At 44.6% G+C, this 26,650-nt stretch overlaps 1 protein-coding gene across 1 annotated transcript in view; it reads right to left on the bottom strand.

Annotated features, from left to right (window-relative positions):
- Positions 1 to 26,650, bottom strand: part of LOC124594597 — a 393,017-nt gene that overhangs the window by 100,093 nt on the left and 266,274 nt on the right. The window contains exons 6-7 of the mRNA XM_047132970.1: positions 21,071 to 21,240; positions 15,619 to 15,811 (exon numbers count right to left, since the gene is read on the bottom strand). Coding sequence (XP_046988926.1) covers positions 15,619 to 15,811; positions 21,071 to 21,240 — 363 coding nt within the window. The remainder of the gene's footprint in view (positions 1 to 15,618; positions 15,812 to 21,070; positions 21,241 to 26,650) is intronic.

The raw sequence follows: 26,650 nt of genomic DNA, 5'->3' as shown, positions 1-26,650 counted from the left end.
CCGGAGGTTCGAGTCCTCCCTCGGGCATGGGTGAGTGCGTTGTTTTTAGCATAAGTTAGTTTAAGTAGTGTGTAAGTCTAGGGACCGATGACGTAAGCAGTTTGGTCCCTTAGAAATTCACAGACATTTGAACATTTTTTGTTATCCATTGATATCTAGTCATTAGGGATTTCATTCGAATCAATCTGATTAACTCATGAGAATTCAGCTTTGTTTTCCTTTCTCTCGCCAGTCACTGCTCATTACATCATGCTGTTTTTACTGTGTTATTCCAACAGTGATCTGAGTTTTGACTCTACTGACATAGAGTCATTCTGATAATCACTGTGCTGCCTCTGTAATCCAGGCGCATCCAAAATTCACGCTGATCCAAGGGACTACCCCTCGTATTGCTGCTACCCGAAAAGTAAACGCGCTAGTCGTGCGACCCTCGCCAGTGGACCCTTGCTTTAATTTTCTCGACCTGTACAAATGGGCCGGCCGTAGTGGCCCTGCGGTTCTAGGCGCTGCAGTGTGGAGCCGAGCGACCGCTACGATCGCAGGTTCGAATCCTGCCTCGGGAATGGATGTGTGTGATGTCCTTACGTTAGTTAGGTTTAATTAGTTCTAAGTTCTAGGCGACTGATGACCTCAGAAGTTAAGTCGCACAGTGCTCAGAGCCATTTTGTACAAATGGAACAGGACCTTCAACTACCATGAACCGTCCACTCGCACAAATGAAGGAAAGACAGCAGCCCAAGACACCTGCCACCGCCGATCGAGGTTGACCGACAGCCGACAACCAATTCAAGACTTCAGTGAAGTGTAACTGTCAAGGTAGCTCCACAGAGTAACCAATTGTACTGCGTTTACCTAGTCCAAGATCCCGTGATATTGTACACTATATGATGAAAGGTATGAGGGCACCCCTATGTAATGCGGAATTGACTACTAGATGTCACGAGACGTGGACCCGCCAATGTAAAAGGAGGCGGAGAGTATTATCTGGTCAGCAGAGAAGCAGTTACAGCATTTCAATCCTTCAAAAGCTGCTCAAATTGACAGTTGGAGAGGTTACTACCAAGTTGAAACTCGAAAGAACAAACACAGCTACACCAAAATCACGCAGACGTCACGTGCTGACGAACAGGAAGGGTCCACTATCGGGGTAAGTGGTTGTAACAATTCGCATGAAAACGGTGGAAAGAACAATTCGTTTTATCCAAGAATCACACAGTTTGGCAATGTGATAGAAGGGTTTGAATTAGGGGGATGCTAAAGAACGTTATCTGGCATCATCTGTAGGTCGGACAATGAAGTATGGGATAGATGGTGATAAGGTAAGGAGGTGTTGTCGTGCTTAGGGTGTGATTCATTACTGCGCATAGGAAAACACTAAGTGTGCAGGATTTGGAGAAATCACGGACAACCTAAATCTGGATCGTTGGACGCCGACGCTAACCGTCGTCCCCTTAACACGAGTCCAGAATCGTCATAACGAAGGTTCCGTGAGGGAATGATTCGTACACAATAATATTCCTGAAATTGACTGGCCTGCCCAGAGCCTCAAAGGGAACGCTGTTGAACTCCTTTGGGATCAGTGAGAACATCGATTTCACCACAGATTCCAATGTAATTACCGTCTCCAGTTTCTGCTCTTGAAGAAGACTATGCTTCCATTCCTCAAGAGATGTACAGCCAAGAAAGCGTCGACATCAACCTTCAAGCCCTCTTGAAGGGGAAGCGCTGAACACACCTGACGGTGATTCAGACTAATAGGTGTGCAGAGTTTATGATCAATTTGTTCATTTGATGTTTCTTGTTTTCTTTTTGTACTTTTAATAAATAGTTTTGGTATTACTGTATGTGTTCACCTCTCAGTCATTCTTACGTTTTAGACGCATCTTGTGAAGTGGTGACTTTTGGTTTGATTAACGTTAATCGAGCCTGGAGCCCAATAAATCCATTAATGTTTCCCTACATTTCCAGAAGAGTTCCCATTCAATACATTTTAGTGCCCACAGTGGGCTCAGTACTACACAAATTACCAATTTTTTGGCACCCAGCATGAAGCTTGATGATGCGTGAATTGGGAATTGGTATAAAGAGGATAGTTGGGAAGGAAACTGGGTAACTCCAGAGGTCTGTGACTGGTGCTGGCATTGGTCTGCTAATGCTCGGAGCTACTAGCAGGCCTCAAGTCGCAGAATTTTAGGTAGTCGTAATTAGCGGATGTCTATTTCTTTCCCTTCTACACCTTTACAATGTTCTTGCTAAAATTTTCTTCGATTTTTGTGCTTCTTGGAGCAGTGTTTTGAAGAGAAGCGTCACCTGATGAAAAATAGGCAGGTTATTCGATTGATCATGTTTTTCAGAATATTTCAGTGTTTTCACGATGAACATACTGTGAATACTAATTTTCCAACGCAATTCTGTTCAGGGGAGGGGAGCAAAACAGGAATCAGCAGGTGAAGCAATACCGGATCAGCCCAGTTTTGCCCCGCACATTCAAGAAAAATGTATAAGCTCAAGGCAAAGCACCACAAGAGGAAGTATCAGTAGCTCTGATATCTGAAGATGACGTCCTTCAAGTCAGTGTGCTCCAAGACAAAGTTCCTCAACCTTCTATCAAATAAATTCGAGAAACACAAGATGAATTGATAGCTGTTTGCTGGCCGAAGTGGCCGAGCGGTTCTAGGCGCTACAGTCCGGAACAGCGCGACCGCTACAGTCGCAGGTTCGAATCCTGCCTCGGGCATGGATGTGTGTGATGTCCTTAGGTTAGTTAGCTATAAGTAGTTCTAAGCTCTAGGGGACTGATGACATCATAAGTTAAGTCCCACAGTGCTCAGAGCCATTTGAACCATTTTGATAGCTGTTTACAGGACTTCTGTATAGGACAAGGGGTTATTTTTAGAAAATACGGTGCGAAATTGTGATTTAGTGTGTTTCAGTGCGCGATGCGCCAGCCTCACGGCAAACGGCGGACGAAGGCCGGCTAGCGCGTTATGCAGGTGACAAAGTTTTGCAACGAGCGTCGGTATGTCTATACGTGCGCGGCAGCCATCAGAACGCAGCATTAGAAGAATTACGCAGGCGCGGGCCGCGTGTGACGCGGTTGCGTTAGCCAACTCATCGAGAACCTTCTAATAAACACGCCGCCGCGTAACCAGCGGTTCAGCAGCGGCCTGCTGTATTTAAGGGCATACGAGGTGGGCGTCGGCATTCGGTTCGCCTGATTGGGCGTTCGGTCGCTGTCACATCGTTGTCATCAGTGACGCTGTCCCAGAGGATCAGTCGGCAGAGGGCGTTGCCCACTGCTGCACTGGCATCTGCAGGAGGCGCGCTGAGCCGGGCGTCGTGCCGCTCACCTCCTACCGCCTGCGCAGCCGCTGACCGAGCGCGGCGTCGCATTCCCTGGGCTGTGTGCATCAGCACGTCTACACCACGACACGAGCAGTGGGGCTGAGCTACAGGAAACTGTATTGGAAGAACCAACAAAAAAGAGGAAGATTGCCAAAAAATCCACCTTCTTCTACCCAGCCAGGCCCTACAACCCCGACCACATCACCCGCTCCGGTCATCCTATTACACTACGGAAATGACGTCAGGCGCACTGTTTGGGGTTGCCAGAACTTCCGGTGCGCTATCGTCATCCTATGTGTCACCAAAGCCTTTAATGCCTCATCCGAAGGTTGAATTGGTAGAAAGTGCAAAGGCAATCACGAACATGGAAAGGGAAAATCAGTAATATTTTCTCTGTCTCCATGCAAAAATTATTTGGAAGCTGAAGAGAAAGCAGGAGAGACAAAGAACATAAGAGAAACTCAAAACGAAAACTGTTCATGGTGAAGAACCGAAACGGCCAAGCCATACGTAAGTTCCGGTAGCCGAGCAGTTCTAGGCGCTTCGGTCCGGAACCGCACTGCTGATACGGTCGCAGTTTCTAATCCTGTCTTGGGCATGGATGTGTGTGATGTCCTTAGGTTAGTTAGGTTGAAGTAGTTCTAAGTCTATTGGACAGATGACCTGAGACATTAAGTCCCATAGTGCTTAATGCCATTTAAAAAAAAAGTCACATGTTATTTCAAGTTGCACGAAACGACTGATGGAAAGGGTACACCAACTGGAAAAAAATTAAATACAATATTCTTCAGCTTCTTTACGCGAAGAAGGCGCAGACGAAGCATTCATATTTTGTAGTAAGCTATAATCAGGCCCATTATCGTTGAAGGGATGGATCCAGTGGTTCAGAATGCTCTGAGAACTATGGGACTTAACATCTGAGGTCATCAGTCCAATAGAACGTAGAACAACTTAAACCTAACTAACCTAAGGACATCACACACATCTATGCCCAAGGCAGGATTCGAACCTGCGACTGTAGCGGTCGCGCGGTTCCAGACTGCAGCACATAGAACCGCTGGACCACACCGCCCAGCGGTGGATCCAGTGCTTATCTTGTTGTGCCTGGGCTGATGAACTACGTTCCAGTGCTGACGAAGTAGGCAAATGCTTCGTCTTCCATTTCTGTTCTTAATAACGTGTGTTTCCATTTTTTACTACGGACGATTACAGAGAACAATGCCTGTATTGATGTAATAATTGGAAAATTCGAGGTTCTTCGTCAATAATCTGTACTGGTAATTACAGTAGATTTATGAGTCCCTTCTTAGTATTTTTAACGGTCTCTATAGAGGAGATAGGCAAAGTAATGTGAACATCTGTACTTATTTGGGAACGGTTTATTAATAAGGATTTGGGAATGTTTTATTAATAAGGAGTTGGACTCCCATTTGCTCCAATACAGCTGGAATACTTCTTGGAATAATGGCACATAATGATTGTGTAGTTTCCAGTGGAACGTTATCCAATTCTTCGATCGGAACATCTTCTAATTCCTGTAGTGGCCAGTCTGCTCTGCAGTCTGCGCTCGAATACCGCCCATAAGGGTTCGATAGTGTTCAAGTCTGCGGACTGTGCTGCCCAGAGAAGAAGCTGCATGCTCCTCACACCACGATTGTACTATCCTGCTGTGGGAATGGGTGCATTATGGTCCTGAAATATGGCATCATTGTTGTGAAAAAAATTTGAATCACAGGGTGCATCTGATCAACTAAAATGTTCATATATTCGTTGGCTGTAACACGGCCTTTGAGACTAATGATGTGACCAGCAGAATACTATGATATGGCTGACCACACCATCACACTTCCACATCCATGCTTAACCGCTGGCATCAAGCAATCAGGGTTGTAGGCTTCTTTTGGCCTTCTCTAGACGTAAAGCCAACCCGATGGGGGAAATAGCGAAAACGTTGATTCGTCGAACCCTATGACGTGTTTCCACTGATCAGGCATCCACGATTTATGCTCCTGACACTATTTTTTACGCTACTTTGCGTTGCTTGCCGTCACTAATGTTTTCGGTATAGCAGCTCATCCATGAACGATCGCTTTATCGAGTTCTCAGCGGACAGTGTCGATAGATACGGGGTCTCGAAGATGGCTGTTGAGCAGTGTAGTCACTCAAGCCACGGTAGTTTTGTGCTGTTTTGACACAATTCGTGTTAGCACACGACGATCTATGTCGTTTAGTTTTGATTTGTGCCAACTATTACGTCTACACGACGATGTCTTTCCATGGTTTGTGTAGACTGTCATGACTGTTGAAACACGTGCTCTTGAAACGTTCAATAAGTTGGCTGTGTTGGTTACTGACGCCTCAGCTGATCGGTCCGCCACAATCGGCCCTCTTTGGAATTCTGTTAGGTCTTTCATTTCACGCCGACCTCAGCCTCTGAATGCGAATACAAAGCGTCCACTACTCGTAAACAACATCCACTGATGCCTAGTCCGTACTGAACACTCACAGTCCAGCGCGACACGTGCCTCACCTGCGTAGTTGACTATCAAATACAACCATCTCATTACTACCACACAACGATCTATTATTCTGCCTATCCCCTGTATGTTCTGATTTACCGTTTTGCAGCAGAATAAAAATTTATCTAATTTTAAAGTTATTTCATTCATTTAAATGGGTATCTTAGTTCTTCACTTAACAAAGTGAATACTGTGATTCTTTAACTTCTCCCGGTATATTTCTTGCTCGAACAGTCCACGGGTGTACTGCCGGTCCATAGTGTCCAACGGGCACAATATTTTGGTGATCAGACATGTCGCCATCGGTAGGTGCCCTGACGAACTGAGCTCCTGAGGACGGGCGGCCGTCGTAAATCCCCTCCCCTCTGCGAGGCGTTCTCTCCGCGGTCCGCGCCCGCGGCCGCGCGTCGGCGGTCGCTGAGAGGCTGGCGTCGGCGTCTGTGGTGGCGTCGGTGTAACTGCCTCGTCCGCCCTGGTCGCTCGTTCGTTTTCTTTGCTGAGCCTCCTTTTAGGTAGACTCAGTGCTGGTTCCCATGCCTTGCTCAGGTTACAGCCGCAATCTCTGTTGATGAATCCGTCCCTCGTACGAATTTCGATAGCCTCTCCAACGACGCTGTCCCAGTACTTAGACGTCTGTGCCAAGACCCTGGTATGTTGGTAGTCCATTTCGCGATTTTCGGACAAACAGTGTTCCTCGACTGCCGACTTGTTGGGGTACATAAGTCGAGTGTGCCTCTGATGTTCTCGGCAACGATCTTCGATGGTGCGCACTGTCTGTCCAATGTAAGTCTTTCCACACTCACAGGGAATCTGGTATATGCCGGCCTTCCGCAAACCGAGATCGTCTTCTACACTTCCCAATAATGCTCGTGTTTTATTGGGCGGGCAAAACACAGTTCCTACTCGGTGTTTCCTCAATATTCGTCCTATTTTCCCCGATAGTGCGCCAGTATACGGTATACAGGCGGTGGCTATCTCTTCCTCCGTGACTTCGTCCATCTCCACACGCTGTACTGTAGAGGTGGGGCGGAGAGCGCGTCTGATCTGCCATTCCGAGTACCCGTTTTCCGAAATACAGTTTTGAGGTGTTCCGGCTCATGGGGTAGATTCTCTGCTTCCGAGATGGTGCGAGCTCTGTGCACCAGTGTTTTTAGTAGCCCATTCCTCCGCGAACGGTGGTGGCAGCTATTTGCTTGCAAATACAGGTCGGTGTGGGTTTTCTTCCTGTATACCCCATAGCCCAGGGTGCCATATGCTCTTCGTTTGACCGTGACGTCCAGGAATGGTAAACTTCCTTCTGCTTCGGTCTCCATAGTGAATTTGATGTTCGGGTGTACGGAGTTCAGGTGTGTAAGGAAGTCTAGGAGCTTGTCCCTTCCATGGGGCCATATCACGAACGTGTCATCAACATAACGTAGAAAACAAGTAGGTTTCCATTTGGATGGCGCCAAAGCTTCCTCCTCGAAATACTCCATATATAGAAATTCGCGGCTACAGGCTAAAGTGGGCTCCCCATTGCGACTCCTTCTGTTTGCCCATAGTATTCCCCATAAGGATACATTGAGAAGATGCAGAGCCTGCTGAGTGACTAATCTTACTGGAAGACCCCACAAAGGTGAATACTTTTTACGCTGATGAAGGTTATTCTAAACTGACGGCGGGCATGTTGTCGAATACGTAAGACACCTACCTGATTAACCTTAATCTGCAAACTTATTGTCTACTGAACGTAACTTATATGAATTAAAAGTTATGCCCTGCTTTCCCCTCCTACTGGAACGCCCACACTGCAGGCAGGTTACAGGTGGGCAGGAGCAGAGCGGCTAGCACAGTGGCACAGTGGCACAGTGGCACAGTGGCGGCACCCACCGGGCGTGATCGCGCCGTGACCCGCTGCGGGCGGCCAGCAGTAGTGCTGGTCGGAGGAGAGGTCGCTGACGGAGCCCGCGTCGCCGCAGCCGTAGTTGCTGTCCAGCTCCAGCTGCAGCTGGCCGCCGCCGCCGCAGCCCACAGGCGTCGTCTCCGTCGACATCCACATGGGCGGCTCGCCCTCTCCCGTCCCGTGCAACCTGCGCAACATCCGTTTCATTCAATCAGTGCCGTGGTGCAGCAGCATGCTTCGGTGCAAGGATACCTTAATGAGCTACTAATGTGTCGTCCTGTGCAGGGAGGAGACCCCCCCCCCCCCAAGAGGGATCACTACCGATAAAATTTTATTAAATAATTTTTCCATTCATAATGTACGGCAGTAGCCGGCTTAGGCATACTGTAGTGGAAGGTGCTGGACGGAAGACCGTGGTCGGCACATCCCTGCCACGTGCTCCTCGGTCAGGCTCTAGTCCCACAAGTTGGTTGCGCTGACGAGGGTACGCACATCTTTCTCATTTGTCCAAAAATACGAGGCCATTTTTATAAGTACCTTTTTTATTAGATAAACACAACTGTATTTTTTAACTTATTTGTTACTTCATCAAAATATGTGTCTTAATCAACACATCAGCACAATTTCTGTACATATTACAGCATTCACCATCACAAACAACCATTTTCTGAACTTCATATTGAGCAGACCTCACCTTTCCCAACCACTACTGAACGGTCATTTTAACGTCATAGTTATTAATCAGGTTACCTTCCATTCAGAAGGCTGTTGCACGCAACGACTGTTATATATTGACTTGTAAACAATAGATTTCAGCTATCAGTTGTCCTTTTTAAATTTTATTGGCAGATCCAGATTTCAGCTAGAAACTAGCCATTCTCAATGTACTGTCATTTTTTATCAATGCATGTTCATTAAACTGTGAATGAAGCCCGACCAACAGGCATTACATGCATTGATCAAAAATGATAGTGCATTGAGAATGGCTAGTTTATAGCTGAAATCTAGATCTGCCAATAAAATTTAATTTAAAAAGGACGACTGATAGCAAATCTGTTATTTACAAGTCATAGTTATTTCCATGGCGCTCACCACTTAAGAACTTTTGAAACCTGAGAAAGTTCGTTAGAAATGTCCACAATACAATCTTTAAGCCGCTCGGGACATTGCCTTTTGTATATACTCATCATCGCTGAGGACAGAAACTTGAAATTTGGAGAAGGTGTGGATCTTATACTGTATACGTCGTTTAAGAAGGGATTTTTCGAAATTCCTAATGTAAGCGGGTGAATAATGGATAAAAGCCTTTTTTGAAAAATGTCGCTATTAGGGAAAATTCGAAGCTAGATCTATGAAAATAGGTATTTGCGTTCGCGGTCAGAAATAAAGAAATACGTGTCACAGCAATTTTGAAATTTTACATCGTGGGGCTAAAACAGTAAGTGAGGGCTTTTTTTTGAAAATATGTCATTTTAAAGAATTACTTAAGTATTTAAAGCTACATCTATGAATACTGGTATCTGACTTATCGGTTACAAATTAAAATATTCTTTTTCAGTTGGTTTTGGAAACTGTACCCTAAGGGGGTGAAATAGGAGATGAGATTTTTATGAAAATATTATGTAATCGAAGTATTTTTAAAGCTAAATCTATGAAAATTTAAATTTAGATTCTCATTTAGGAATAAAAAATACGTGTTTCCTTGTTTCTGGAGACTCAACCCCTACTTGGGTGAAATGGGGGATGTAAGTTTTTATGGAAAAATTTCATTGTGCAAACAGTTTTGAAGCTAAATCTTTGGAAACTGGTGTTTGACTTTTCGGTTGTAGACCAAATAATAGATGTTTCACTGTTTTTGGAAATTCAACACCTAAAGGGGTGAATATCGTCAGACTGATTCACTGACTCATCAACGCCCAGCCCAAACAACTAATGATATAAATTTGAAATTTGGAGAAAGTGTGGATCTTACATTGTAGGCATGTTTAAGAAGCGATTGTCCGAAACTCCACTCCTAAGGCGGTAAAATAGGGCTTTTGGAAAGTATATCGCTATTAAGGGGATTTAGAAGCTAGAACTACGAAAACTGGTCTCACGTTTCTCAGTCAGAAAATTAAAAAATACATGTTCAGCATTTTTGGAAATTCAACCACTAAAGGTGTAAAACAGTGAATGAAAATTCTTTTGAAAATAAATACTTGTTTAAATACTAACGGATTTTTAAAGCTACATCTATGACAAATGATATTTGACTTCTCGTTTAGAAAAAAATACTTGTTTCAGTGTTCTGGAAATTCATCCCCTAGGCGAGTGTAACAGGGGATGAAAATTTTTAAGAAAATATTTCGTTCCATTAAAAAAAATTAAAGCCAAAATCGTGAAAATTGGTATATCACTTCTCGGCTAAATATAAAGAAATATTTGTTAGTAGATGAAAGTTGTTATGGAAATGTCTCCACAAGAACAGAAAAGGCATGATTAACAAAACCTTTGGACTCCAGCTGTCAGAATCGCTGTTCGGAACAGACCATGTATACATGGTCATAATTAGTGTGAAAATCGTAGAAGAAGTTGCAGTTTGTGAACAACACATTAAATTTGATTAAATAAATTTTATGCAGGCCATACAGTCTATGTTTTAAATATCAGTACAGTTGCTCATTCCTTCAGGACGAATATTGAACAGTTTTCACAGATTTATTGCCAATGAAAGGATATATAATGAGATGGCCAAGGTACCAATCATTACCCATGATGCGCAGTTTGAATGAGGCTAGTGCAATGGTTTGAGGTAGTCTTGTTCTGTAACACATCTCGATTATAGCTTTCTGTTTTGTACCAAGTTGAACGTGCAGATCATTTGTTAGGACTAAGAAGATTAGAGAGTGTCTCCGATCGACGGAGGACAAACAGAATTCAGTCGGCGTGTCGGTAGTATAACACATACCATGTACACGTCAAAAATTCTATGTAGCAATGACTGGACGATCTATCAGTACCAGAATGATCCAACATAAGCTGCATTAGAAGTTGAGACATGGAGAAATAAGCCGTGGTAAAGCACGCGTATAGTCGCACCAACAACAACGTAAAATTAGCCGTCAGTCATGTTTTGGCTATGAAGAAGAATCCGTTCTCAGAAGACATAAAAATTGACAAGTACGACAGTAGTATCAACAGCGGAAAAGGGAAGAAGCCCTGATTTCCCCGCTGTAGAGAAGGACTCTTGCAGGTCACAAGGGGAAAACTACAATGGTAATCTCCAGGAAAGTACATATGACCTCTGGCCGCGTGACGGACTTCAGTCCACCAGCTGCAGTGGAGGGTGAAGATTTGACCACAGAAGCTACTGCTGAAATCGCTAAAGGACAGCTAGTCGAAAATTCTGAGACGAACACGAACTTTCGCCACATCAGAAAAGAGAAACCCTCCGTGACTGTAGACCAAGAGATGATATTGGTATGGAAGAAATTTTTGTGTCTCGTAGACTGGTTTAGTAGACGGTTTAAGTCACACAGAGACTATTTCAGGAACAAAACATGTCATCAACAAGTAAATATACTGGAAAACGGAAATTTCACAGAAAAAAGTAAACATATAATTGTTTTAGACAGAATTTTTTCTCCTTGGATGAAGACTAAATTAAGACAATGTCAGGCATGAATCAGAAGGTTATCATGGAAACTTGCTCTGGTCACTTTAGCGTAAATACAGACATCGTGTGTCTTGCTAGAAGTGCAAAAACTTCAGATCTCTCGAAACTGATGTTTTTGTCAAAAGGCAAATTGCAATCTGTTTTATTTGCACAACGAACTATCGTGCGGTGGCCCTCTTTATCTTCAAGCTTTGCCGTAGAGACTACTTACCACTAACACCTATTTCACTTTTATCCCATTTGAAACGTAATAGCTATTTTAAAGTATTACAATCTTAATAAATGGTTCAAATGGCTCTGAGCACTGTGGGACTTAAATTCTGAGGTCATCAGTCTCCTAGAACTTAGAACTACTTAAATCTAACTAACCTAACGACATCACACACATCCATGCCCGAGGCAGGATTCGAACCTGCGACCGTAGCAGTCGCGCGGTTCCGGACTGAAGCGCCTAGAACCGCTCGGCCACAGCGTCTGGCTAAAATCTTACTAAAGATGGACTAAAAAGTGTAAAATACTTTTATCAATATCGCGCGTGATAACTTTCCACTGCCAGTGAATGAGTAACCTCTCCTGTTGAGAATACATTGGTGGATCAATGGGTATGTGGTAAACACATCGGCAGATACCTGATACGAATTATTCACGAAGGTTGCAAAGAAAACTGGAAGTGAATTTTACATAGATTGCACCAGTGAAGTTTGGTTGTATGGCCAACGAATACTAAATCTGTAAAGTTCGTCACATGGTATGCCCTATGAGATACATACAGACATAAAGTGTGATTCATTCATAACTATTTCTGGGGTTTCTGGGACGACTGTGCAAAAGCTGCCAGACACAGAAATATCACCCACGTCAGTGGACAGAGAGTAACATTATAAGTTTGAGTACATAATGTGCGCAGTGGCGGAGTTGCTGAGCTTGCCATTAGGGTGCACGTTTGTCTGAACATCTAGACAAATCATCTGCTTCGTATTTACATATCGAATTAGTGTGTGCCAGCACGTTGGCAACCCTATAACCACCTTTCCAAAATGGGTAGCTGCATTGCGCCTTCCTCGGCAGAAGGAGCTACGAATTCAGTGAACCGTTTAATGTGTTACAAATGGTGCTCATAATGAGCACCTGTTATATGAGTTGCAAACCTGGGAGAAGCTCTGTCCATTGATACCTATAACTCTCTGTATGTTTCATATAACGTGTCCGAGTAAAGTATGCAAAAGTATAAATTGTAGTAACTTGAAAAGTAATTGAGATATTTGTCGATGGTACGCTAACGCAAATTTGTTTTTACACGCAAAATACACATGGACATGGGCACAATTAGGGGCACGAGAGATATCTGATTTGTATTCCACTACTCTCCAAGCGTTTTGAAGGCGTATTTGGGATAGCTACACGAATGCGATAGTGCAGATCTGGTAGATCACGAACAGGTGTCTGCTACACTTAACCCTCGATAAACCCCCAAAGAAAAAAGTGTTGCGTAATGTCTGTGCCTCTAGATGGCCAAGCAATAGATGGACTCCCTCTTCCCATCCAGGGACCTGTGCAAACATGATCCAATAAATCCCTCACAATGTTCTCAAAGTTGTATGGCGCGCCATCTTCTTCAAAGATCACGTCACGAGGAAGTGTGGCAAAGCATCTCCAAATTGTCTGTGTACGTTGTTGTCTCCGAAGTGTCTACGTACCTTGTGCGTTTACCGGAGGCTCCAGGAAAAAGAATGCGCAAGTAACCCTGAGTCATGTTCAAATATGGTTCAAATGGCTCTGAGCACTATGGGACTTAACAGCTGTGGTCATCAGTCCTCTAGAACTTAGAACTACTTAAACCTAACTAACCTAAGGACATCACACACAGCCATGCCCGAGGCAGGATTTGAACCTGGGACCGCAGCGGTCGCGCGGTTCCAGACTGTAGCGCCTAGAACCGCTCGGCCACACGGCCGGCCCGTAACTATATATATAGAACATGTCCGAAAGAACAGACACCATCTTCAAATATAAATATCTCAATTATGTCTCAAGTTCTTAGATTTTATATTAAGATGTGTTTAACTCGGGCACCATGTAATTTGTGCCCAGTAAGTCGTCTTCTGACAAGGGTGGAGGCTCTTATGAATAACACTGTACAGAGTGAATCAAAAAAGAGCTTTATAACTTTAGAATGATATAGAAATTTATTGAGATGACTTGCAGAGTAGTTAGGTATGTTATAATGTAGCAAATAAACTCAATTGTTATTCACGTAGTACATTAGTACCCAATTCAGTCACTACGAGCACCAGCGTTGTGTATATTTAAAATGGCTCCTTTCACTGGTACGGAGCATGTCCGCTGCGTGTTTTGGTTTTACGGAACGAACTGTTCAACGCAGATCGCTGAAGAGTACCGAGGTGGGATGGTTTGCTACCGGCAAAACGGTGCACCATCTCATTTCTTCGCGGGAGTTCTATGTTTCCTCGATAATCGCTTCCCAGGCCGGTGAAGGACCAGTCGCACTGCCACCTCGCTCCCCAGACTTGACACCCCTGGAATTCTTTCTCTCGGCCAGAGGTTGAGAATACCACTACAGTTGTAAGGTTGTTTTATTCAGAGCGCGACCGGTTTGGGGCTCTTATAAGCCCGACTTCAGGTGTCGTAACTTTGTGCTGTGACCCCAAGCGACCGGGTGGACGAGTACTAGACGCGTTGTGCTACCAGCCAGCACAGTGAAGACCTTGTGTATGTTCCTCTCATAACAAATAATTTAGCTGACATGAAAAGCTGAGTTTACGCTGCCTTTGTGTAAGTTACGCCCGATCTGCTGCAAGGAATGTGGGAAGCGACTGTTTATCAGTGGCATGTCTTTCGCATCACAAGTAGTAGTCGCATCGAAACAAAATGACAGTTGACACTTTTACGTGAAGCTTGGCGTCCTTTGCTACAGTACGTCACATCTCCCGATTCTGTAAATTATCTCAATAAATTTCTGTATCATTCAAAAGTCGTAATGCCCTTTTCAACTCACCCTGTACATTTAGGTATATCCACTATTATGTCGATCGCCACTCTCCTACTGTACGTTCTGTTATCGGGTTCCCCTAGATGGCAGGCAGCACCGCAGAACAGCTACGCTATGGGGGAAACAAACCAACAGTCAAATAGGCGAAGACATCAGGTAAACACACCGAAGATTCCAGTCGATTAATAGGAACCTTTCCTTGCAGAGATCGCCACGACATATGCGGCCACGGATTCCTACGCATAGTTTCTATTGGCTCCAGCTCTCTATATAGGCCCGGTCGGTCGAAGGCAGACCAGCTCCTCCCCCTCCCCGTGAGTGGCTTCCCCCTCCTATTCCCCTCCATCTCTTGTGCCTCCTTTCAGTGTCTCTGCACTCTCTCCTGTCCTGTCTTTCCCTCTTCATCTCCCGCCCCCTTGTGCCTCCTGCCTCTTCGTGTACCCACTGATGGCCTCCTTCTCTTCGTCCCGCCGCTTCCCCTGCTGCCACTTGCTCTCCCCTCCTTTTCCATCACCTCTGCCCCTTCCCTCAGCAGGTCTGGACTGGCAGTTTTATTCTGCGTCGTGTGTGCTCCAAGTGGGTTTTAAGTGTGTTGTTCCGGATTGTTTTTACTACTGTGGCCGACTTTTAACATGCTCATGTCCATTCAGTGTCTTCTCTGAGTTTTGAAGGATCGCCAGCTGTGGTTTTTAACTTTCTGGTGACTTTTTTTAACTGCGCTCCATGAACGTTTCCGAAATAGTCTATAATTTTTTACCTCCATTTTCACCCGTTATTCCAAGTTCCCCTTTATCGCCTTATGTATGTAATATTTTATACTTATTTTAAGTTGCCCTGTCACTCGCCTGAAGAGCGGCGGATTGTGCCGCTGACAGCCCTCCCCTGCCCATATGGGGCAGGGGAATGATATCACAATAAAGAAAAAAAAGACAGACTAGTCTTCGTCCGCTGCTAATGGCAACCGCTACAGCAGGTTCTCCGGGAAGATATCACCGAAGCCGCTGTACTGCACCGCCGATCGAAGTACCAGCCGACCGAGAGGAACCACATCTCCGGCTAGATCGACGGACGTCTACATCTATTGTACAGCCAGCTATTGTATTGTAGAAGAAGTTACGCTCAATAAACTGTTGGAGAATACACCACCTGCCTGTTACACTAAAAGCTCACCCTGGATGTAATTGATAACTACTGTGCGCTGTGGTACCTGCAGTGGCAGACGAGGTTCTCGGTGCTGGGCTGGCGGGAGAGAGCGCAGACGTCGTGCTGGCAGAGGCCGCAGCAGGCGGCGCTGCCGTTGGGCGGCGCGGCGGCGCCCTCTGCAGCCAGCAGGCGCTGCTGCAGCGCCTCGGCGCTGATGACGTCGGTGGGCTGGCGGTGGCGGCGCGGACTGCTCGCCGCTGCGACACAACCAGACAGAGAGTCGCGCTTAGCGTGCCCGCCGCAGCGGCAGCCGCAGCCGGCCCGGCGTCAGTCGCTGCCGTCCGTGCCCACGTAACAGCTGAACCGCGACCGCTCCTTCGGTGCTAAGGGACAAGCGGCGCTGCCTAAGTCACCGACAGCGGCTCTGTCCGTGTAACCACCCGTCTGCAGGGCTCTAGTGGTATACACCGACGAGACAAAGCTAAAGGACCATCGCCCACCGCCTGGTGGCTTTGCGTGCACGTCACGCGATAAATGTACAAGTGGCTCAGAGACGAAAGGGAGATCATTCTAGCGACAACACGGATCGGATAAGGCGAATATGTGTATTGAGCAAGCAGTAAAGGAAATAAAAGAAAAATTTGGTGTAGTAACTAAAACTCATGGAGAAGAAATAAAAACTTGGAGGTTTGCCGACGACATTATAGTTTTGTCAGAGGCAGCGAAAGACCTCGAGGAGCAGTTGAGTGGAATGGACAGTGTGTTAAAAGGAGGATATAAGAAGAACATCAACAAGTGGAAAACGAGGATAATGAAATGTGTCGAAACAAATCAGGTGATGCTGAGGGAATTAGATTAGGAAATGAGACACTTCAGGTAGTAGACGAGTAGCACTATTTGTGGAGAAAAATAAATGACGATGGTCGAAGTAGAGAGGATACAAAATGTAGGATGACTACGGCAAGGAAAGCGTTTCTGAAGAAGAGAAATTTCCTAACATCGACTATAGGTTTAATTGTCAGGTAGCCTTTTCTGAAAGTATTTGTATGGAGTGTAGCAATGGATGGAAGTGAAAAATGGTCAATAAACAGTTTAGACAACAAGAGAATAGAAGCTTTAGAAATGAGGTGCTACAGAAGAATGCTGAAGATTATGCTGTTAGATCACGAAACTAATGGGGACGTAGTAAATGGATCTGGGGAGAAGAGGAAATTGTGGCACAAATTGTCTAGAAGAAGGGATCAGCTGGCAGGACACATTCTGAGGATTCAAGGGATGAAAAATTTATTATTGGAGGGAAGAGTGGAAGATAAAAATCGTAGAGGGAGACCAAGAGATTAATACACTGAGCAGATTGTGGATGATGTACGAGTGCTATTAGAAAAGTAAGGAACGATAGGTCGCGAAATGGAAACCACAGTGGAAATCAAAACTGTTTTATTTCCAACAGGTAGCTATAACTTCCAGCTACTTATCTCTATAGTCGCCGGTCCGACTTAGAGGTTTGTCGTAGCATTGTACCAACTTTCCAATACCCTCGTTATAGAAGGCAGCCGCCAGTGCTCTCCGCCAATTCTCTACGCTGGCCTACAGCTCATTGTCCGTGCCAAAATATTGTCTTCATAGCCAGCGGTTCATGTAAGCAGAGATGAAACTCAGAGGGAGACAATTGCGGGCTGTATTGTGGGTCATCAAACACTTCCACTCGAAAACGATGCAGCAGCATCTTCACTGCCCCTGCAGAATGCGACTGAGCGTTGTCTTGAAGAAGAAACAGCACGACAGTTACGTAATGTTGGCTGCATAGCTTCAGGCGAAGTTTCTCACCAGGCCCTCGTACTTGGCGGGAGATACTATTGTTCTAGGTATCGTTATGTGCTCTCTGTGTGCTCAGAACTAAAAAGAATGACGTAACGCGATCGACGGGCATACTAGAGACACTACCCAACACGCCTGTGCAAAACTTCATCGGATTTTCAGTGTGGTTTCCATTTCGTGAATAACCCTCCTAGATTCCAGTAGTTAATCGGAGATGAAGAATCTTGCACAGGGCAGAGTAGCATGGAGAGCTGTATCAAACCAGTCTCTGGACTGAAGACCAGAACAACAACAATGCGAAATCCACTGACAAATGTGACTTTGAAAAATCGCAGATTGTTTTGGCTGCGCGTCAGTGGAACGAAAACCTCAGGAACGGCGAAGCTAACTGGCAATCCTCTGCTGAAGGAATTTGTAGCCATGAATATGCAACATACCAGGTGGATATAATTAAACTTTACCTATTTAACAAGGAAACTAATTACCGCACGAGTGCAAAATGTGGTAGAATTAATGCCACTGACATGGGGAAGAGAAATAATGCAGAATCACTTCACTTTTAATATTTTGTCACGGTACATCATACCATTACATTCCGTTACCAATACTGCAACAAAAGGAGCACAATATGGCGTCCATCAATATCCAGAAGAGTCTGAAAACGCTGGATTGCACTCTGCACATCAGAACGAAGCATCTCCGTAGGTATGCTGGCTACCTCTCTTGATATGCTGCGCATCAGATCAGCACATGTGTGAATGTTGCCCTGACAAACCCTGTCCTTCAGATAGCCCAACAACCAGAAATCAAGTGATCGTGTCCGCCAACCATTTGGAAACGATCGGCTGATAATTCGATCGTTTCTAAAAGTGTTTTGGAGAAGCAGGTAAACTCCACGAGTGATGTGCAGTGGGGCGCCATCGTGCATGGAAACCGTAGAGTTCAATGCGTCTCTCTCCTGTATGGCGGGTATGGCATGCTGGCGAAGCATATCACAGTAACGCTTGCCAGATACACTGAACGTCATTGGTCCTGGAGCGATAACCTGTTCAAAAAAGAATGTACCAATGATAAATGTAGCCGTGAAGCCAACCATACTGTGACACGTTTACCATCCAGTGGAACTTCATGCACAGTGACTGGAGGTGAAGATTCCCACACTCGGCAATTCTGTGTGTTCACCTCACCCGTCAGAGAAAAATGAGCTTCGTCTGTCCATAGGATGTTCCACGGATAACCCTCGTCAACATCAACCCTGCCAGATAGTGGAGAGCTAAGTCAATACGACCTTGTGCGTCCTATGGTGCAAGCTGCTGAGCGATATGGATCTTGTACTGGTACCATTTGAGAATGGTTCGAAGCACCTTCCGTACAGTGGACCGTGGGATGTTCAATTGTCGTGACACAGCATGCGCACTGCCTGACGATCGGGAATTGCACGCAGCGTTGTCTGCCATACCAACAGATATCTCATCAACCATCTGTGGTGCAACCGGTCGGCGGACCATTTCCGGAGCGACACTCAGTTCCTCAGTTGATTCTGAATTCTTCATCATATTCCGCGCAGCAGGTGGAGAAAGAAGATCCTTCAGTAATCCATTCAGCAGGCGATATTCTCGAACTGGAGCTGCAGCATTACTATTGTTTTGATAATAGAACTTACAAATAATGCCCTGTTCCTTTTGTCCTTGTTCATGTTGACACATCAACAAGTACGCTGCGACTGGTCAGGGGCGTGACACTATGAATCACGATAACCAATCACGGCACCAGGTGGCCACAGTTAGGATTGGACTGTGGCGCTGTGACGCATGGAAATAATGCACCCCATACTCTGGACTTTAATGCTACCAAGTTTGGTACTCGTAAGGCCATTAGTTTTCGTTTTATAACGTGTTGAACGTGAAATGTTTAAATATAATCATCCGTGTTAGAACACATAACGTGAAGTTCGAGACATACTCGTTCTGTAAAGCAGGATAGGCCAGATCTGACGACAGGGTACAATGTTGGTGCAGGCGCAAGTGTTTCGGGGCACACCGCTTAATGTACGTTGTTGAACATGGCACTCTGCAGTGGACGACCCTACATATTCTCCTAGTATCTCAACGATATCGTCAGTTAGCATTTTAGTGGGAATGGGTTCATTGAGGTTTGGCTGTGGATTCGTGGAAAAGTGTTCGAATGAATAACTTGGGCTCCCACGACACTTATAGTAAGGGAAATCAGAGCTCGTACGGAAAGATATAGGTGTTCATTTTTCCCGCGCGCTATATTATATTGGAATAATAGAGAATTGTGAGGGTGATTCGATGGACCGTCTACCAGGCACTTAAATGTGATTTGCAGAGTATCCATGTACATGTAGATAGATGTAGATACTTTTCTACTTATTGCAGAAGTTTATTCGCCCAGATCTCACAAACATACACAGTGATTACTAGTTTCAGCGAAATCAAATCACTATCTTCAGATAATTTGCATCGAAAATTATATCTATGCAATGATTTGAAGACGGAGATTTGTTTAGCTGAAACTAGTAATCATTGTGTACGTTTATGCGACCTGGTTGAGTAAACTGCTGTAATAAGAGTAAAAACTGTGTTTAGCTTCTGAGATCTTGTCTAGCACAGGTGAAAATGTTAGTCAATCATCGTACATTTGGTAGTAACTGAAGCTGCCATGAAAGCTGTGCGTGTGGTAGTAACTGAAGCTGCCATTACAGTTGTTGAGTACGTGAATATTGCTATTTACCACCTGCATCCATTCCGGCTTCATGTCTTCTCCGACGGCGATGGCATCTTCTAGCTGGATAACTGTCCTCACCACAAGTAGTTTAAGGAAAATGATAGTGAACTCAAAATGATGTGTCGGCAACCCAGTTAGCCTGACCTGAAATGGATGGACTACATCTTGGACGCTATCGGCTACCAAGAAACCCCTGCCGGTAATTTACCTGAACTGCATGACTTGTAGGCACAACCATCTACAGCCACATACCTCCAAAAACCTACGAAGGACTTCTCTAACCCATGCCACGCAGCGTCGATGTTCGGCTGCCTCCCCACCATGGACCAAAACGCTATTAAGTAGGTCGTCATTATATTTTGGCTCATCATTGTAAGTTCACTGGACAAAATAATTAGACAGCACCTTACAAGAGAACACTGACCGTTGTGGATCGTTCTATATGGTGTAGAGCCGATATTTGGAGTTCAATCGCTAACGTAAGTCACAGCAGTGAAGTGGTGTGTATATTCCAAGCGATTGTAGGATACTGGGGCAGTAATATGAATCGACGTGGACACGTGGGAAAATGACGGGGAAGAGCTGTTGACAAGGTTCCTGTAGATTAAAACTGTATTCTGGAACAGGACTCAAACCTGAGACCTTTGATTTTCGCGTGTAATGGCTCTACTGACTGAGGTATCCATGCACCACACGCGACGTGCCCTTACAGCTGTACCTCTGCCAATACCACAGTTGTATACATTTCTAATATTCTGGAGTCTATTCTGGGACTACAGAGGACGAGTCGTTTTGTAGAAAGGGGAGATAAAGAAAGGTTAATAATGACTGTAGCGAGTGGAAATGGTGAAACGAAATCAGAAAGTCGTGTAGGTAAGACAAGTACAAAGAAATTGACGTATCTGTGTACCTACTTGTGGCTGCCTCCAGAAGTACTTGGCGCTACTCACCGGAGACGTTCCGCGGCCTCCTCCTGGTGGCCACCTTGCCCTGGGCTGCCATCTGGAAGGTCCTGGTGATCTCGTCGCCCTGGTCCGTGACGCACACGTGCACTCCCTCGCCTTTCCCGCAGCGGGAGCCACCCTCAAACACGAACCTGCCCTCCACCACGCCATAGCGCCTGGAACAGTCGTGCAGATTGCTGTCTCTCTCTCTCTCTCCTGTTACTGACCGGAGGATGAAATTTCGTACACTGATTACATTATACACACAGGCACAGACACACACAAAAACACACACACACATAAACACATGAAATACGCGTACGTACATACACACACACGTACCCAATTTTGTGTGGGACACCGGACATCATTGTCCACGAAATAAATTGAAATACTTTCTGCCCCCCTTCCAAGGGTACCTTCAGTACCGGGGGGGAGGGTTTGTGTGCTCCATCGAAGCTGAGGATATGCCGGCGATAGCGTAGCTACTGGCAGGGTAACCCAAGCTGGACACGCCTCAACGGCGGAGCCAGACGAAATGTCTCCCACCTCACCTAGGACAGGGTGGCCTCTATAGGCGTGGTGAAGCCAACCCTGCTAGAGGAGTAAACCCTGACATCAAACCCTGGTCCTCTTACTTGGGGACTGCGCCAATCGGTCAGCACCCCATTTTCCACAAAAAACTTCTACAAGCTCGAAAATCTAAAGCGCAGCCTCGGCAGGGTGGACGATAACAGGAATACAACAAGATGTTATTAATTAATCTTTGTATTGATTAATCCTGTAATAATAATAACACTTCCCATCCCTAAAATTTCAACCCAGAATTTTAGGGAGGTTTCCGTATCTTAACAGGGGTTGCTGGAACGGGAAATCCTATCCCAAATATTCCCTATTGGGAACTCGTTTCGTAGTTTGATGTTGGTCAAACGTAAAGGCCGATGATATATGACTGTATCGCCTCCACTTTTACTGCACATTTAAAGGCCTCCATCTAGAAAGTACCTAGTATTAGTGAAAAGTTGAGGGTATCGCGTAATGTTTATATCTGATCAAAAGTATCCGAACACCCCTGTGTAACGGAGAATTGCTCAATATACGTTACGAGAGGCGAACCCACCATATCAGAGAACACCTAGAACAGTGTGTTGTCAATAAACAAGCAGCAGCAGCAAAATGAATCGGTCTGGAGAGCTGACGTTGACAAGTCATTAGATGTCACCAGACTATCATATCCACTAGGGACATTTCTGTCCTTCTAAATCTCTCCGAGACGACTGTTGCCGAAGCGTGTGTGAAACAAAAAGACGACCGAGAAACTCAGCTAAACCAGGACCAGGTAGACGTCATGTACTGACAGTCAGGATCGTAAAAAAAATCACATGAAATCAGCAGAAAAAACCACTCGTAAATTCCAAAGTACTATCAGGAGTCCGGTTAAGACAAAGACTATGAGTCGAGAGTTAACGGCCGAGCAGCTTATCACAAGCCACACATTTCTATAGTCAATGCTAAGCGACGCTTCTGGTGGTGTAAAGAGAAACGCCAGTGGACAGTGAATGATTAGAAACGAGTGACTTAATTAGAGTAATAAATCACAATAACCCTGGGGCAATTCGCGATGGAAGGGTTTGGGTTTGGCGAATACCTGAAGACAGTTACTCGCCGTTGTTTGCAAGGCCAACATTCAAATACGAGAGCCGCGCGGGATTAGCCGAGTGGTCTAGGGCGCTGCAGTCATGGACTGGGCGGCAGGTCCCAGCGGAGGTTCGAGTCCTCCGCCGGACATGGATTTGTGTTTGTCTTTAGGATATTTTAGGTTAAGTAGTGTGTAAGCTTAGGGACTGATGACCTTAGCAGTTAAGTCCCATAAGATTTCACACACATTTGAACACTTTTTTTGAAATACAAGAGAAGTAGTGCTACAATGTGGGGGGTGTTTCTCGTCGCTAGCGCGTGATCCCCTTATTGCTCTAAATGCGGAAGGATAAGAAAGCATATATGAGTAAAAACAATCTTGATTACAAATTCCTTTTGAGTTACCGGCAACCCTCAACGTCTACATAGATCGTTTATGCTGTCGTTACAGCACTTTGTGCCAGATTTTCAGAATGTCGCATCGATAGATGACGCCGTTTCTACGGCAACCCTCAACGTCTGTATAGCTTATCTTTGCTAGTAGCTTCTCTCTATCGCTATAGCAACCTTTGACAGCTATTCCACATATCTTTGCCAAAAGCACGTATTTTAAGGAACGCATAACAGAGGGCAACCTAAACCAGTTTATTTTAAGCTAATTATTCACTACAGTTTATACTTTTGACGAATAGCTATTTCATAGCAACTTTACGATGTATTTTAACTGTAACTCTTCTTCAAATCTTAGTAATATAGATTATGGTAATACATTTTATGCTAATAGTACACATTATACTTCTGATTTGTTTGCACTGATGTCATACACAGAACGGTGAGAGGGACTAGTGCTGTTTAAGATCACTCCCTGCCTATCCATTTAGTAGTCAGTTCAGCGTCATGGGTCGGCGCAGCTTGTTCCATGGAAGTCCACCTGCCGTTCTGAGTATATGTAGTTTGTACGTATGTTATTTCACAGTCTGAGGATTGAAACCGGTCAATGCAATTAAAAAAAAATTTGAGATAAGGACTGTTTATAATTATATATTTTTCATTATATTATATAAGATAGCTGATAATGTTTTCAAAAATTTTACATATATGTGTGGTGTCTGTGCTTTTGGACATCGTCGCTGCTGATTCCGCATTAAGCGCCGATGCAACGGATATCATCACTTCCATTCCTTCCCCCTCCCCCCACCCCCACTTAACCTTCAGTTTATATTATAAGAACATATTTTGCAGCTTCATCTACTGTGTAAGTAGAGTAACGTCTCTTTATGAGAATGAGAATACACCCTATCATAACGCAGTGACCTTGAGTCATGGTTTGTGGACAGTCACATTCCTGAAATGCCCTGCCCTGGCCGAATTCTCTAACAGGGTCAAAATTTTGGAAATTTCTGGTAAGATCTTACGGGACCAAACTGCTGAGATCATTGGCCCCTAAACTTACACATTACTTAGTCTAACTCAAACAAACTTACGCTAAGGACAACACACACATACACACACACACACACACACACACACACACACACACACACACACACACACACACCCGTGTCCGAGGCAGGACTCGAACCTCCGACGGGGGGTGCCGCGCGACCAGCGACAAGGCGCCCTAGACCACGAAGCGACACCGCGTGGCAACTGAGTCCAATAGAACGCCTTTGGGATGAGTTACTGTGTTGACATCCGGGCCCCGGAGTCCAACACTACTACCCACTCGACTCTCAGTGGGAGTGGGCTGTCATTCTACCATGGACATTGAGGTACCTCATTGAATATACTCTCAGCAGAGTGCAAGCCGTCATAAAGGCGAAGGATGGACACACCCCATATTAATGTCCACCAACAGGTGTATGGATTCTTTTGATCCGATAGTGGAGACAGAAATGTGTAGCCATCTAAGGGAACAACGTGAGGGGACCATAGAGTCAATCATAAATTTTGGAGGTTTTGTTTTATAATGCAGCTGTGAGGGTAACCATTTAATGTATTTTATTTTGCTCGACTCGTAAATTGTTCACTTTCATCATTTTATTTATTCGATCGTATCATTCCTAACACTCCATTAGGAAGTTCACAGACAAACTACTAATAACAGCTGTGGCAATCACCTCTTTATGTTGAGTACATCTTCTCTATATGTCAACCATAGTGTTTAGCATAAGCTGTTTTTAACACCTTTTATAAAACGAAATAGCCACGTTAAACTTTGGGTGGTCGTAACGTGTAGGTCAATTACTATAGCACGTGGAAATACATGTTATTAATGATCTGTGAGGTGCACCCGTACTTACATTACTAGCAATACTGGCTTTGTGACAACTACCATATTTTCACTCATAGGCATAATGGCAGTGGCGGCCAAAACTTCATTATTGGCTCTCTTTATGAAGTATAAATTTTCCTATTAACATTTAACCAATTTTCGCATTTTCTCTAAAGTTTGACCAATTTCCATATTGTGCTATTTTAATATCTTTGTTTATTGGTTTTATGTTTTATTTGGAACGAAGTTTTTAAACATCCCCGTCTTTTCCATATTTTAATTTTTACGAAGATTAATTTGGTTTTTCTTGTTTCATAGGTGGATAATTTTTCTGTCGCCCTATATGGGCAGGAAGGCGTGACGTCCGTGGCTAAAGGATATGTAACAAACACAAAAAAGAAAAACGATAATCCAAAAGGTTAGACTAATGAACAAGGTATCTAAAAGTGATTTTAAAATGTGTTAAAATGAATTTATGGAAGATTTCCACAGCTTGTAAATGAAAACAGCAATATGAAAAAGTATAACTAAAACGGTAAGAATACATTTAAAACACTTTAAACAAGATGCAAAACGCCGTGATCTTCAAAATGGAGGACTGCACTGTGACTAAAAGCAGAAGGAACTTCCCTGAGAGGTAGTCTGTTGTTGTAGGGGAGAAGTTACCTGTTTAATTGGGTAGGACACTGTGGGTATAAGGGTGGAGCGTTGATGGGTAGTATCGATGGAGAAAGAGAGGATGTTGGTGAGACAGGAAGAGAGGGAAAGTTGCAGGTATTGGTAAGACCAAAGTGTGATGCGGAAAAAGTGATATGGAAAGAGGGGGAGGAAGGGAATCTAAATTCGGCTCTACTGGATGCCCGCGCACACAGCGTCCTTTGAGTATCCGTATTTAAAGAACAAAAGCAGTCAGTTGCAAAAATCCATAATTTATTGCACATCTAGATTTCGACTATAACATCTTCATCATCGGTCATTTACTAATAGAGTCATAAACCTACCAGCACGTCAGAGCATAAATTTGTGACAAATTACACTAGACTTTGCATGGAAGAAAAAAACAATTCTGTACTGTGACAAGTTGGTACCTTGATGGCTCTTCTGGTGATGAACAGATGATGACTTCAGTATAGTCGAAATATAGATTTTCAACAACTTGCGTATTTTTGCGATTGAGTGACGTCCTTCTATAAATCTAAGGGGAATGGAAAGCTGAGGAAGGAACGAAAGAGGGAGCCATCAGGAGACGGGGTGGGTAGGTTGGAATTATAGTTGGTAGGATGAGTAAATCTGGAGACAGATTTGGTTGTCTGGGAGAGACAGCTGGTTGAAATTTCTTTTGGGAGAAGATGTGATAGTGCATGTACAGGACTGGTACAATGGGTCGGTAGAGAAGCGGCTACATACTCAGATTGGAAATTGCAGGGGAGTCGAGTTTGTGGGTGCTATAGGTTCTACGATGGTGTTCAGTGAGAGGCAGGAGAAACGCGAAATTGTCTCATATTGCTTAATTCAGGTTTGGAACATTTTTACGAGAGCTATATGCAAATCGATAAAAGATTCCCTAAGGTTGTGTTATGCAGGATTTCATCTGCCCCAAACGATGTTGTTTTATGCAGCCCCGCATGACAGAACAATGTTGGTGGCCATTTCGTTCTGAAAATGTGAAGAAT

Source organism: Schistocerca americana, chromosome 2, assembly GCF_021461395.2.
Source record: "Schistocerca americana isolate TAMUIC-IGC-003095 chromosome 2, iqSchAmer2.1, whole genome shotgun sequence".
NCBI lineage: Eukaryota > Metazoa > Arthropoda > Insecta > Orthoptera > Acrididae > Schistocerca > Schistocerca americana.
The sequence above is the reverse complement of the archived record's forward strand: the minus strand, read 5'-3'. Positions and strand labels throughout refer to the sequence as shown.